The sequence below is a fragment of the Sinohyriopsis cumingii genome, chromosome 1 (assembly GCF_028554795.1).
Source record: "Sinohyriopsis cumingii isolate HCF-2022 chromosome 1, ASM2855479v2, whole genome shotgun sequence".
NCBI classification, from domain to species: Eukaryota; Metazoa; Mollusca; class Bivalvia; order Unionida; family Unionidae; genus Sinohyriopsis; species Sinohyriopsis cumingii.
In genome coordinates, this window is record NC_142961.1 from 72,994,316 (window position 1) to 73,010,904 (window position 16,589).

The 16,589-nt window shown below is 36.9% G+C and overlaps 2 protein-coding genes across 3 annotated transcripts in view; one reads left to right on the top strand and one right to left on the bottom strand.

Annotated features, from left to right (window-relative positions):
* Positions 1-5,923: 5,923 nt before the first annotated feature.
* LOC149807116 (uncharacterized) lies at positions 5,924-7,024 on the bottom strand. The gene has a single exon (XM_089951293.1). The coding sequence runs from the start codon at positions 7,022-7,024 to the stop codon at positions 5,924-5,926; it is 1,101 nt and encodes a 366-aa protein (XP_089807419.1).
* A 21-nt stretch (positions 7,025-7,045) lies between these two features.
* Positions 7,046-16,589, top strand: part of LOC149807117 (putative defense protein Hdd11-like) — a 39,154-nt gene continuing 29,610 nt past the window's right edge. Inside the window, exons 1-2 of one of the 2 annotated variants that reach the window (XM_089962236.1) lie at positions 7,046-7,194; positions 11,409-11,531. The gene's annotated coding sequence lies outside the window, so the exon portion shown is untranslated. Of the gene's footprint in view, positions 7,195-11,298; positions 11,532-16,589 lie in introns of those variants that run through there. The other variant, XM_089962227.1, reaches the window with a different exon arrangement.

Genomic DNA, 16,589 nt, shown 5'->3' on the forward strand with positions numbered 1-16,589 from the left:
TGCAACCAACCAAGAGGTCAAAACCAACCGATTGGTCAATCTGCAACCAACCGATAGGTCAATCTGCAACCAACCAAGAGGTCAAAACCAACCGATTGGTCAATCTGCAACCAACCGATAGGTCAATCTGCAACCAACCAAGAGGTCAAAACCAACCGATAGGTCAATCTGCAACCATCCGATAGGTCAATAAGCAATCAATAAATCACGCATACGTTTCAAAATTTCATTTGCAACTGCTGTAACGTGTTTAATTAATATCAAATGTCCAATAAATTAATTCATTCATTCATTCATTCATTCATTCATTCAGCCGGTCAAAAATCATGACGCAAGGTATTATGAATGTTGACGTGTACCTGTTAGCATTATATATTTGTCCCTTAGTTGTTCTTGCTGCTATTTATTACAACTGGAAATAGTTTTTCTCTTTCTCCGCGTGGTTATCTTCGTCAGCATTATCGTCGTCGTCATCATCATTATCAGCAGCAGCAGCATCGTCGTCGTGGTAATAATAATAATAATAATAATAATAATCATTATCATCATCATCGTCATCGTCATCATCATCATCATCAACAGCTGATCTAGAAATCCTTGATTATGCCTCTTAGAATATTGTCGCATTAGGGTCCTAAGTAACAACGAAAAGCTAGATACATCCATCCATCCGCTCACTGATGCACATACATACATACATACATACATACATACATACATATTAATAATTCTACATACATACATACATACATACATACATACATACATACATACATACATACATACATAATTAATAATTCTAAATAATAACAATTCTCACTGTCACTCATATGAGCATGTATACCACTACATAACACTAGGATTCGTCCAGTGTGGGTATGTGAGAAAGCTTGCCAGTAGCTTCTCGTGGGTCGGTGGTTCTTCCTGGGGTTTTTCCCGGGTTCTTCCTCCACCATTAATACTGGCCGCCATGCATAGCCTATCGTGTGCTGAAAAATGGCGTTAAACCCCACAACAACAACAACACCAACAACAACAACAACCACATAACAGATATCGAAATGTGGTTTGACTCGTTTATAATATATAAGGTAATTCAGTAAATGGACCATATGCACGGGTTGCTCATAGTTTTAATTTATGCACAATACTCCCATGCTTTTATAATGAAGGACCTGCTCCTTGAAAAAGATGATCCATTCGTTTTTATAGATAGCTGCTTGAACCCACCTGGCAGATTAGTATGATGTTTTTTTTACAATTAGTACTGTATTTTGTGAAATTCATCTATTTCAGAATAATGTATAGTCATTTGACTTTTTAATTATGAAATGTGCTTTGCTAATATTCTAATCTAATTTCAAATCCACATCTGAATGTTTGTTAGCAAGTATTTATTATCAGCTTGTATATAAATTTCAGTAAGGGAAAACAAACCTAGATAATATATGTAGCTTTTATACAATTTCCATTATTCAAGACTAGAACATTTTCGATTTGTAATTTCAGGTCTGCCTCGTTCTTTCTCTCTTTGACTATAGATATATGCCATGGACCCATAACGGTAGTAGATGATATATTTTTTCCCTGAATATATGAACAAACGACCCTCGTGACATACATACATACATACATACATACATACATACATTCGTTTCGGTGGCCAAAGTGGTTTGAGCGTCCGCCACGGATGCGTGGGGTCGAGGGTACCAATCTCGGCCGAGTCATAACAAAGACTTATAAAAAATGGTACTAACAGCTGCCTCGCTTGGCGTCCAGCATTAAGAAGTTAGTGTTAGGACAAGTCGGCGGGGTGTCAGGATAATCTGGCTGGGTGGAACATCATGCTACATGTCTGCGGCATCATGCCGCAGTTCTATACATCACCAGAAACTGCCAAACTGCAGACATCGTAGCGATATGACTGGAAAATTGTTTTGAGCAACGTTAAAAATCCAAGACACACATACATACATATTATTAGTTCTAAATAAAAACAATTCTCACTGTCACTCATATGAGCATGTATACCACATAGCAGATATCAAAATATGGTTCGACTTCATTTTGATACATAAGGTAATTCGATAGGTGGACCATATGCACGGGTTGCTCATATTTTGAATTTATGCACAATACACCCATGCTTTTTTAATGAAGGGCCTGCTCCTTGAAAAAGATTACTGCATTCGTTTTTATAGATTGCTACTATAATCCATCTGGCAGGTTAGTGTGATGTTTTACTTTTTATGTATCCCCGTGTATTCTGTGAAATTCATTTATTTCAGAATAATGTACAGCCTTTTATGAAATGTATTTTGTTAATATTCTAATCTAGTTTCAAATTTATATACGAGTATTTGTTACCAAATGTGTATTATCGTGTTGCATACAAATTCCAATAAGGTAAAAGATAAACTAGATGATATATGTAGCTTGTATGCAATTCTCGTTATTATGATATATGTAGCTTGTATGCAATTCTCGTTGTTATGATATATGTAGCTTGTATGCAATTCTCGTTGTTATGATATATGTAGCTTGTATGCAATTCTCGTTATTATGATATATGTAGCTTGTATGCAATTCTCCTTATTCTAGACTAGAACATTTTCAAGATTTCATTTCAGGTTTGCTTCTTCGTTTCTTTCTCCCTTTGACTATAAATATGTGTTATGGATCCAAACGATCACTGGACAACAAATTTTTACAAAAGTCATGTTACTGAAATAAAATTAGTCAATTCTTATCAATTTTTATGTGCTGAACACGAATATGACAGTCAAATTGCAAAATTGGCTCTAGTTTTTTTGTAATCTGCAAGAAATTAATGTTTACATAACGAAATGCATTCCAATAGTAAAAGGTCAACTGTAATAGCCTACCTATAAAAAATCAAGTCATTGACTACATCTTAGATTTCTTCGCCTGTCTCTTGTACAGCTGTTCCGGAGCATCTCTGAGGAGTGTCCAGCAGTAGTCAGCCAGCATTGTAGTGGACCATTTTCCCTGGTATCTTTGTTCCATTGTTGCGATATCTTGATGAAAACGTTCGCCGTGTTCATCACTAACAATACCACAGTTGCTAGGAAAGAAATCCAAATGGGAATGAAGGAAGTGAATCTTTAGAGACATATTGCAGCCAAGTTTCTTATACTTCATCAACATGTCTTCTACTAGTTCCTTATAGTTTTCTGCCCTAACATTTCCGAGGAAGTTTGTAGAAACTAGGCGAAAAGCATTCCATGCTTGTTTCGCGTCACCTTCCAGCAAGTTGTTGAACCGGTCATCTTTGAAAAGCTCTCGAATCTGAGGACCCACAAAAACTCCCTCTTTAATCTTTGCTTCGCTGAGTCGAGGGAATTTTTCATGCAGGTATCGGAATGCTGGCAAAGTCCGGTCAATGGCTTTCACGAAGTTCTTCATCAAACCTAGTTTGATGTGAAGGGGTGGTAGCAAGATTTTCTGAGCCTCAACCAGAGCTGGGTGTTGGATATTCTTCTCTCCAATGGCTACATTCTGCCTGTGAGTCCATTCCTTCCTCATGTAGTGCATTTCCCTTGCTCGGCTATCCCACTCGCATAAGAAACACATGTATTTTGTATATCCTTGCTGCAGTCCCATTAAAAGGGCAACTACCTTCAAATCACCACAGAGGTGCCAGCTGTACTTGTTATACTCAATGGAATTCAGTAGCTGCCTTAAGTTATCGTATGTCTCTTTCATGTGGACAGCATACGCTACTGGAATAGATGGAAGAATGTTTCCATTGTGCAAAAGCACAGCCTTGAGACTCAGTTTCGAAGAGTCCACAAATAGTCTCCATTCTTGTGGGTCATGAGTGATTTTTAAAGCATTCATGAGGCCCTCAATATCGGAACAGAATATCAGATTACTTTCCTTTCTGAAGAAAGGCTCCAATTGCTGGTGGCGCTTTCGATATGCAGTAATTGTGACATCTTCTTCTAGAAGATTCCATTGTTGGAGTCTTGATCCTAGCAATTCTGCCTTGTTCTTTGATAAGTCCAAATCACGAATCAGGTCATTTAGTTCTTCCTGTGTTATTCTGTGTGGGGTTGATGATGCAACACAGTGAAAATCTGGATCACTGCATGCTGATGGACCAGGAGAAGAACAGGTCGACTCACCTTTGTCTTCGTCAGATGAATCAAGAGAATATTCTGCTGGAGGTTCTGGAATAGGAAGTCCCTCACCATGTGGAACTGGTCTCAATGCAGACAGAATGTTTGGGTAGACTATTCTCGACTTCTTTCGCTTCGTTATTCCGCCGGAAAGAGGAGGAACCAAGCAGAAGTAACAGTCATTTAGGTGGTTGCTTGGCTCTCTCCACACCATTGGGACTGCAAACGGCATTGATGACCTTTTGCAATTCAACCACTGTGAAAGCTGTGTTGTACATGTAGCACAGCATATATGCGGAGCCCAAGGCTTGTCTTGGTCACCAACCTTGCATCCGAAGTAAAGATGATATGCCTTCTTCACTTGAGAATTGATACTTTTCTTCTGGTTGGCAAATGTCACTTCCCCACAAATATAGCAAAAATTGTCCGCGGTATTAACACACTTTCGAGGCATTACTGTTCTTTATTGTACGTAAATGGATAAAATAATAAGTTTTATGTAACAGTAGCTTGAACTGTCTCGCACAACGTCTAAAATATTTTAAATGCTGAACCTATCTGATTGGGCTTTATATAGTACACTGCTTACGTCAGCTTCAGCAGCCGCCTGGCATTAGTATAATAGGCCTACACATGTATAGTACACTGCTGACGTCAACTTACTTCAGCAGCCGCATGGCATTAGTATTGCATTGCATCAGAAAATGATGCAATCAACTGTGGATGATGTGAGCATGATGGTATTATGCAATGTTACATCATTATTCCGGATGTTGCTGCAGTCCTACTGGAGAAATTTACACAGTGAAACATAAAAAATGAGGTATATGAATATCTTCAAAACGAGAACCAATACAAATTTTTCACGGTTATATTCGTGTTCGGCACACCAAAATACTACAGATTAGGGCCTTTTCAAGTCAGTAATGATTTCACTGTTGACCAGTGTAGTAGATGAAATGTTTTCCCCCTGAATATGAAATGAACCCCGTGACAAATACGTACACACATACATACATGCATGCATGCATACATACATACATACATACACGCAAACAAACAAACCTACCTACCTACCTACCTACCATAGATGTTAAAAACGTTAAAATTAAAATAAAAAATGTAAAAAAAGGCATTTTTTCCTCAATAAATAAAAAACGATAAAAAACGTTCCAGTAGTTTTTCAGGCAACACAAAAATCAATATTTTACTTATTTACACGCTACATACCAGTTTTAAAGTTTCAGTGATACAAATATGAAAAAATGTCAAAAGTTTTAAACCGTAGTCCAGATAACATTGATTTTTTTTTTCACTCAATGTCGTTATCACCATCTGACTGATCTGACCACTCTATGGTTTCCTCCATATAATTTATATTGTCCAGCTTTTCCTTTAGGCGGAGATTTGCATGCACAAACACTAAATCTCGCACTCTCTTGTACTGCATACGGTTTCGCTTTTTCGTGTGAATGAAGTCAAATGTTGACCAGTTTCTCTCGCAGGCGGAGGCGGACGTCACCTGTGCTAAGACCCTAACCGCAACTTGTTGCAGCTCCGGAACGTGAGCTCCGAATGACATCCACCACCTGTATGCTGGCATTTCTTTAGCAGCTGCAACCGCCATCGGTCGAACAAATAATCCTTGTCCTGCACGATACACGGCGTGCTGTGGCACGGCTTTCACCTGCGACTGAACGTCGTCACGGTATATTCTTTCTATCATCGCGTGAAAGCCTGAGACGACTTCTTCGTTTTGATGTTGCAAGAAATGAGAATACTCAGGATCGAGCACAAAGCCGGCTGCATGTAGATCTGTATGCAACATTTTCCATCTGTCCATAACGAACTGGCGAATTTGTTTTTTTTCTTGCTGGTGCTAAATCAGCAGCTTCCACAGACTGATCGATTTGGAACATTTTCCAATATACTTTTCCTGTACAAGGTACTTCTCCGTCAGCCAGTCGCAGTAGCTCAACAATCGGCTCACACACTTTAGTTATTGTTTCCACCGAGCTCCAAAACGTTCCATTCAAAATCAGGCTTGTGACTGCCTCGCCTTTCTCTTTATAAACTGTATCATTTAGCCATTTTTTGTACTCGCGACTTATCACAGTTTCCTGCAGAGCATCCTTAACTGTACTCAAGCGATGGAGCATAATAAAGTGAGTAGCAAATCTCGTTTCGCCGGGCTTTAGAAGCCCTAGATGAGAATGATTGCGAAAACATGCCTGGGAATACTGGTGATTCGTGATGAATTTAACGATATCTTTAGAATCAGTAATTACACTATCTATCCATGGCAGCTTCCCTATGTCTTCAAGTAAAAGATCCAGACAGTGAGTCGTGCATGGCGAGAAAACTATATTAGGATATTGCTGCTGTAACATCGTCAGAGCTGCAACACAATTTGATGCACTGTCCGTAATAACTTGTACAACACTTTCCATGCCATAAGATACAATGCACTTTGGTATCTCAACAGCAATAAACGATCCATCTTGGATTTCGCCGGAAGTATCCAAAGCATTGAGAAAAATACAGACTTCACCAGTAGCTGCAAGAAAGTTAACAATGGGCTTGTTCTGCACATTTGTCCAACCATCAGACATAAGCTTAACTCCGTGCTTGACGGCCTCTTCCTTAAAAGAGGCCATAGATTGTTCCACTTGATATACTTCCTCAGCTAGCATTTCAGTTGAAATTTTGATTCTGCTTGGTGCTTTATAGTGAGGACCACATTTTGCCACGGCAGCTATTGCAGCCTTAAAATAAGTACTGTTGGCAATAGCGAAAGGTATGCCGCTGGTATAAAACAAACGAGCGACAGCTTTGTCTGCATCCTTTTTCGTAGCACTCGCGAACATAGAGGGTAACGACATTTGCTTCTCACTCGCCTCACTACTAGCGGCTTTTGTGGCTTTATCCAGTGCGTCGAGTTTCCATTTTTTCGCTTCCGCTTCTAGTCTCACTGACTGCTGCTTCTGTAAGGCCTGCTGCACTTCACATGGAACTTTTGAACATTTCCTGATGCCACACTTTGGATCTCCAAGTAGGTGACCTCTTATACGTACAACAATTCTTTATTACAGTAAATGCAACTAACTTTGCTCAAAGTGACGTTATATTTTTCATCTAGTACTAAACATGTTTCCATTCTTCACATTTTTCTTTCGGCATTTTAACGGCTATACACAAGAGGTATTTATTTTAATTTCGTAATTTACTATCAGACATCTTAACCGCTACTGGTCCGTTAGTTGTGTATGTAAGGCTTCAGCACGAGCCAGTATCTTTCTGTAGCCCAGGCAGCTCGGCCTACGCACGGAGCTGTAGCAGTGGGAAAAACATTTTCCCACGAAACACTACGACTATTATGTGGAATATCGACTGAAAAGTTTCTAAAAGATGTTTTCGTAGTCAACTAGACATTTAAAGTATATGAAAATTGTTTAGGCATAGCTTACAGTCAATTTCAGTCTATAAATGCTATTTTGTGAAAGATATTTATCCTAATCTGATGACTAGAAAATACTCAAAAAACTACAAAAATTGGACTTTATAGCATGCGAAACGTTCCAAAAAAGGGACTGCAAAAGGTTAAACACAGCGTCATCTTCCAATGTATACACGCCTGGCCTACACTACCAGATATCAGCACTATGTTGTAGCATGTTTACGTAAAGTATCATAGGCTAGCATCATACATTCATTATTGATCGATATTTGTTATCTAGGGTATGACAGAGGACCGCCTGTATGGCCGATGATAAAAGAAAATGGAAGTACCAAATATAAAAAACGCAAAAAAATAAAAAACGTGAAAAAAAGGCGTTTTTCGAGGTAAAATAAAAAAAGAAAAAACGTTTTTATCATCTGTAGTACCTACCTACCTACACACACACACACATACATACATACATACATACACACATACATACATACATACATACATACATACATACATACATACATACATACATACATACATACAATGAACACATACACGATAGGCCATCATGAAGGCAAATTGGATTACGCACGTGTCGAACCGGCTCACATTATTGGCGATACGGGAACTGTTTTTTTTTTCTTTTCTTTTCCGGAACGCTTTTTTCCCCAGAATTTTTGAATGTATAGGAGGTTCGATTGTTGCCCTTACATAGATATCACCAAGTAGTAACGTTGGTACGCTTTTTAATAAAAATGAGGAAAGGCAAAGTTCTAAACTCCCGCTCAACTATTTTGATTTTAGACAGCTGGTAGCGTTTGGGAATTTGTGCTGTGATAATATCTATTTGATAAACCTGAAAGTCAGTACTGTTCATAACTTTGTGTTGATACCGTTATAATTTTTGTTATGTTATTTACTGTAAAGGTACGCCCCTCACTTGCAACGCGTGTGGGTTGATTGGCGGATTATACCTTCTTTCAAGGTGTCCGCTTTATTCTGTTCTCGTTATCTAGGAGATGATCGCCCTCAGTGTTATTCCCCGGATTGAGTAAACTTATAGGTGGACTAAATATAGATCTGGGCAGATACATAGAACAGAATAACACGAGCCCCTGTACGATAAAATAATCAAAATTTAATGAATTACATAAACACTGGAGATAATACAATACATTAGGAAGATACACTTCTTTGGAATAAATCTTTCACCGAATTTCAAAACACAAATATATTTGTAAAAATTGTCGATCTGTTTTACTGATAGAATTAGGCATCACACGATCGAGTGAACAATCGAAGTCGTTGCCTTATACTATTGCATAACCTGCTTAGCTCTGGTTCCCTCCAATTTCGCTGTAGCTGTTCTGTCGTTTCGCCATTTCTTTCCTTCCTTTTTCTTTCTTCTATCTAACCTTCCTACTGCTTCGCATCCCTTCGGTCATCTTTCTTTGTGTGAATATGTAGGCATGTAGATACACAGCTACTTGATTGCGTCAGTCGGTAGGTACATCTGATGATACGTCAGAGGAGCTTTTTACCCTTTGTGTTTTTTTCTCGCTCCTACAGCCAAATTGTGGCCGTTGAACTTTCAATCCTCTGCTCCCTTGGACAAGTGTTTTACGAGAGAGAATTTCTTTCAAATTCCTCTCGGTGTCCATGTATGTTTACTCTTGCACCAAAGCTTAGACTAATTAGATTTTTTCGATGTGGCGATATTTAGACTAGGAAATTTAGTGTGGGAAACACGCCCCTTATTTAGCATAACCAATCAGGATTAAATATATTTACCGCCTTTTATAAATAGGCGCCAAATCTGGGGTCTATTTGACCTTCTACGTTGCGACAAACGGTTTATGGAAATTTTCAATTTTTGACAGTTCCACTATGAAATCGAAATTTAACCGTGTCCCTCATAGTCTTTCTGGCTACTATATGAACAAAAATGTAATTAGCCTCCTACCATCCCTGATCAGACATTTAGAAATTCGTGCACTATAGCGATTTAACAAGCACCTGTCTCCATAAATCAAATTAATTATTCTCTGGTGTCAAACGAATGTGTTCTTCATATCGACAGAAATTCTCCCCCTCACAGATACATCTGCCGTAATGACAGCAAGTAATCTTGAAACACAAAGCAATGTCATGCGCACTTTCGTATTAAAAGTAGGAAGGTGGACATGCCAACTCTAGCCTAACATTCCTCATTTTTTATTTGTTTCTTTCTTTCGGTTTGAAAGTGACTTAACGATCCCATCGGTATTGTGCAGCAAGGCTAAGAAGCCTCGCTTTGGTATTTGTACGGGTCCTACCGTTCATTTTTGTGAGTTATTTCTTTTCCTCTTTTTTAATGCATTCTTAAACCACAAATGTAAGAAATTTTATGACAGATTGAAATGTATAATTATATATGCAAATTTTGCACATATTGGAAATTGTTTAGAGTTATAAAAATACAAGTTTTCTTTGTAAGAATATATACAGAATTTCTTCGTATATTCTTTGCAACAATGTGTACAGAATTTCTTTATATATCATTTGTAACAATGTGTACAGAATTTCTGGAGATATGATTTAATTTAATTGTTTCTTTGTTAGTTTTAATTTTTTTAATATTCCATTTCATGTTATAATGTAATTTTATTTACTGGATTTCACGTTGTCCAGAAATTTTATTCAGTAGTAAACAACTAATAATATATATTCTGTATGTAATGCTGACCTAGTTACTGACCTTCATTTAGAACCAGTAAGAGTTGAAGTGAATAACTTTTATAAAAAAATTCTTTCTCAGAGTAAGATTCATAAAGTGAATTCGAGGCCATACTTGGAAAAATAAATATATATAAAAATATATAAATACTTGGAAAAATAACATGTATCAGTTAGGTTTTTCCAGAGGATCGACCCACATCCGGGCATCTGTTTTGCGTTGTAGCTACATTTATTATTGATGTTTTGAGAAAGAATGGTGATTAGTGCCTTAACACTTGAAGAATTAAAGTGTTTTGTTTTCTGACCAGTTTTCAGGCCAATTATTTTTTTTATAAAGAAAAGTGATTCTTTTCCCTGGAAATACTAGTGCTCTAAATTAATTCTTGGACAAGGAAAGTTATCAAAATTTACACAGAAATCAAGCACTGCATTACTATTTTCTGTGATTCAACAAAGAACTGTTTACACATCAGTACGACGCTGACCACAGCATACGTCATCGACTTCTATTTTGGATTTCATCGAGATTCGAACTCAGTTTCATTAGGGCTTTTTATTACTAGGACTTCTATTGTTAAATTATTGGATTATATTTGGATTTGATTCGTAAAATCATAAGTTAATTTTCTCATTTTTAACTTGTTTTCTAGGGAAATAAATTGTTTGTTAAATCATATAAAGCTTTCTGTTTTCACTTTTTTCTTGTTACGTTTTGTAAGAGCCTAAACACGAAACTATATATATATATATATATATATATATATATATATATATATATATATATATATATATATATATATATATATATATATATATATATATATATATATATATATATTCATATATTGTCCTTATAAGCAACGTTTAATCGATTGTCATTAAGGCCATTCATCAATTCATCAAATTGCCCCAAGGAGAAATGAAATGTCTAACGGCGACGGCATACGACGTACATGTTGATTTGATAACTAATTACATGTTGGTAACTGTAACACGCAATACAGTGCAAACGTTTAACTCTTCCATCAAACTAGTGACTCAGGTCGCCTCTTGTTTGCCTGTGACTGAAGTGTAATAGTTTTAGCAATATCTTCCAGCCTTCCTGAGTGTAAATAAAGTGGGCAGTGACCAGTTAGTTCGGAGTAGTAGCACAAAGCTTGTTACGAGACAAGAAGAAACAGCAATTGGATAACTGAAGGGAGAGATAATTCGATCGAAAGGTAAGGAACTTTCACTGCATAATGCTTATATTGGATGTCAAATTCGTCGGAAATCAACATCGCTTATTCTAATTGGTTCAGAAAGTTCTACTAAATCCTTTTGTAAAGGGAGCCGTGAACCTAATCTATCATTTATACTAACTGCAATGCTTGCATGGTCTACAAGGCAGTGTAAAAGATGGTTTTATTAGAAAATTACTAAAATATTTCCAGAGCCTCGAGATGCGGAAATTAACTTGAGTACATAGTTGACTGTCTTGATTTTATGACACATTTGTTACTAGTTTTGTTATGATGTTCTACATCAAGCTGCCATAAATAGTATTCCCACCAATATGAATACGTCAATTGTCTACAACTTGCCTGAGTTGAATTGAATTTAATCACTATAGAATCCACTACTACTACTACTACTACTACTACTACTAATAATAATAATAATAATAAAATAACTTGCACCTTTTTCTACTCGTTCGTAAGAAACACAATGTACACCGCGACCCTTAATATGTGTAGATGGAGTTCATGTTGCAGAGTCGAGTCCGCATTACCTGTGACCCTTGACGGACACGCGTTCCTTATACGGTGGAATATATAATGGATCCAAAACTGTCGTTGTCATCTGCTATTGATTTTGAAACATCACACTAGACATGATCACCATCCCCCAGTAAAAATGAGTTCATGCTACAATGGTAGAAGGGGGGTGAGCAAAGGTCGTATTGCCATAGGTAATCATATGCAACTATGAACTTTTCACCCACCCCCTCCAAACGGTAATCTCTAACTCCAGTCCCCCCCCCCACGGTGTCGCATCCAGGTTCCGATAAATTCGTCATATATTCATCGTCATGAATAAAATATTGCTAAATATAATCGCCTTCTTCAATTGATGTAGATGGAATATATGTCTGTCAGTTTTTAATTGTGGGGTGGGAAGGATGTGTGGAGAAGAAACTCTTTTCAGGAACGAGGTGTGGTTAAGGATCGTTCACCTGTATTCTGGCAATAATCATAATCCATACCATGTGGAGTGACATATTAAAGGTCAAGTCTTTCGGAAATATTACTGTTCATATATTTTTTCTTTCTTTTATTATTGTTATTATTATTATTATTATTATTATCAACAACTCCGTCATTATTGTTGTTGTTTTACAATTGTAATTATGTGAACAGCGCCATTTTATCTCGTTGCATATGCTTTAACGGAGAGAGAGAGAGAGAGAGAGAGAGAGAGAGAGAGAGAGAGAAATTTTAAAACTAGAAATTTAGTTTGCTCAAGGGTAGAAACTGAACTGCTGTGTATGATGTTGGAGTAGAGGGTGCCCGGATGTTTTTAATGAATATATTGTATTTTCGCATCTTTAAAGTTGTATATTACGACATGCTTGCTCTTTTAAGATTATTTTTAATTCTCTTTATTCAATATTGTAACATTCATGTTTGCTGATTCCTATGTATGTAATCTTAAACAAAGAAACCCACGAAACTGACTCACAGTAAAGACTACGGGGATTTGTTCCAGAAATTACCTACATGCATGTATCTGCGAAACATAGCAGGGAAGCAAATGTTTGTTTTCCCAATTCATTTGTGCATGGTTTCCATCTGATGAGACCTACGTACAGTATTTTGTGGAGAAATATGTATAGTGAATTATTCACAGTTTCCCTTTTCAACATGATGCTGCGTATGCACAAGTTGCATGCTAGACGCTGTGTAATGTATTAAAATCGAGAACAAAATGACGCTGTGTATGATGCATGTTAGACGCTGTTTAATGCATTACATTCTTGTACAAGATGACGTTGTGTTCACATGTTGCATTCTAGACACTGTGCAATGCATTACATTCGACTACAAGATAAAGTCTTGGAGCAAGATTGCTTGGATGTACTCTTTGTCGACTAGACAATTCGTCAACTACTTAAAAACTCAGCGAATCTAGAAAACAGCAAAAATGGTGGAATAAATTACTTTAAGTTGTATATAATGAGAGCACTGTGACATCTAGACTTCTACCGTTTTTTTGGTAAAAAAATAATAAACTAAACTAAATTTTTTGATCCAGTAACTGTATGTAAAATGCCTTGTTGACACATTGTCTTAAACGTGATCCTTTCAAAGTCAGTATGCGGAATCACGCACATCTTTTTATGCATACGCATATACACTACAGCTGCGTTAATCAGCATGGTTAATCTGCACGGACGTGACCGAACATTTGTTCATATGTGCGTCGCATTCCTTGTATCTACTGCACAAACATGACTGAACATGTGATCGGGTCAGTGCCAAATTCCCTGTATCTATTACACAGCAATGACAGGACATGTCGTCAGATCAGTGCCATATGCCTTGTATATATTGCACAACCATGACGAAACATAGGTTCAAGTCAGCGCCACGTTCCCTACATAAACTGCACAGCCATGACTGAGCATATGGTCAGGTCAGCGTCAGACTCCTTGTACATATTACATACTACTTTTATACAGAATACTATTTCGTTTCTTTTTTTGTGTGTTCTCTTCTTTTTGTTTATTTCCCAGAAGAGTAATATGTAATACTACCTCTGATGATCAATGTAGTTTATCAAACAATGCATCGATTACAGCAGGAGTGTGACTTATTACTCTCGATTGAAAATTCTTTTCGCCCAGATAACCGCCATTCCCTTCGTGGGACTCTCTGTTGTTGCTGATGTTTTCTTTTCTTCATTCAAAATAAGTAATATGTATTACTGCCTATAATGATGAAGGTAGTGTTTCAAGCAATCGATATATTACAGATGGCGTGTGACTAATTACTCTCGACTTATAAGATACACCGCAAAATACAACAGTTTTAATTTGTGCGTTTAAGGGACTCGTTTTTTGAGAGAAGAAGAAGGTACGTAGAAATGTATGCCCGTTTATGCTTTGCGTTGTTTTGCAGATAATTGGTGTGAAACATAATGATAAAATATAATGTGAGTCAAAGCGCAACTAAAACCATTGTTGCAGTTATGGTACGAATTATTTGCACATACCATTATTTACATTTTATCTGGTCACTTTGATCAACAAACACCTTAATGGAAACAAGATGTTTTCACGTGTTTGTATGTAAGCCTTAAGTATTCCTATCCAAGTACAACCTTTACACACTTGTTAATGTGAGCAATATATCTAAATGTCATATGCAGGATAAGAAACAATGCGACTGTATCTTACATTGCCGGTACAGCCTTATTAGCGCCACGGCCACAGGCAAATAACGTCCTTTTTTTTTCCTGGCGGCGATATTGTTCAGTCCTGTTTAGATTCATCATTCTGTCTGTAAACTAGTCGGCCTAACCCATACGAAGCAAATGTGACAGCATTATGTACGCCGGAACGTAAACACCTACGTTTGTCACAACACTTTTCATCATAATCCTCACCACAAATCTATTTGAGAAAAAAAAATACCTCTAAGAATTTTCTTTTCATTCAAAGAATAAGGGATTTATTTTTCCATTGATAAAGCGAAAATTTACAACAATATTCGAAAAAACAAATTGCTGAGAGTCCTAAGCTTTTTCTTTCAAGTTTTCAACGGATTCTGGAGAGTCACTAATAAGAAAAACACGGGGAATGAGAATGTAATTTGAGTGATGCCGAATATTCCAGGAATTGCAAGTTTGAGTTATTTAAATTTTTGTGGACTTAAAATTTCAAGGTGAACATGAAATATCCCTTGTCGTTGTTATCATTTCACTTGTGTCGACAACCATAACATTACAAACGAAATGTATAGCAAATGACAACTTAAATAGATAACGTGTGACATTTCTGGCGCAATGTCATATTTAAATAGCAATCCTTGGTGGTGTTTTGTAAATCAAAAAATATTCACATGACCACTCATAAATTGTATATTACCATCTCGTTAACGAAAATACTAAACTAAAAATCCAAAATTTATAACGCAAATTCGGAAATTATTTGAAATGGTGCTAATACGGTAAACATAGTTGGTAAGGTGCTGCAGATTTTGTATTAAGAAGCAAGGGAACAAAGAAACGCCAGTTGCCAACATTGTAGAAATTTACGATGATTGAACATTTAAGTGTTTATGTGACAGAATCATGTTGAAGAGAGGTGTATTACGATGCCAAGAAAATATGATGATTATACATGCAAGTCTTCATGTGACAAAATTATTAAGAACAAAAACACAAATTGTAAAATGATGATGTGAAGAAATAAAGACAAACAAATTTAACAAACACAGAGAGAGAGAGAGAGAGAATGTGTCATTTACTCCATCTGAATGAGTTAATCAAATCTACATTCACTTAATTGACATTAATGGATATGTTGCACTAAGCATCATATATTATTCACACATCCCCTTCGAAATGTGGGAATCATCCTCTTCGAAATGTGGGAATCATCCGCCTTCGAAATGTGTGATTCGAAATGTGTGAATCATCCCATTCGAAATGTGTGAATCATCCCCTTTGAAATGTGGGAATCATCCTCTTCGAAATGTGGGAATCATCCCCTTCGAAATGTGTGAATCATCCCCCTTCGAAATATGTGAATCATCCCCTTTGAAATGTGTGAATCATCCCCTTCGAAATGTGGGAATCATCCCCTTCGAAATGTGGGAATCATCCTCTTCGAAATGTGGGAATCATCCCCTTCGAAATGTGTGAATCACCCCCTTCGAAATGTGTGATCCGAAATGTGTGAATCATCCCCTTTGAAATGTGTGAATCATCCCCTTCGAAATGTGTGAATCATCCCTCGAAATGTGTGAATCATCCCCCTTCGAAATGTGTGAATCATCACCTTGAAGTCTGAATATTTCCAAATGTACTGTTTATCGAAATTGTTATTAGTGATGAAAGTAGTTATAGTGTCGGTTGTAGTTATGCTTCTACTACAAGCAGTCAGGCTGTAGTTGCTGCTGCACATACATACATATATACATTCATACATACATACGTACTGTTAGGGATGATTGATTGTATTTCTCTAAGTTACTAAGTGAAAATAAAAGAGGAACCTGCAGTACTGTGAATTA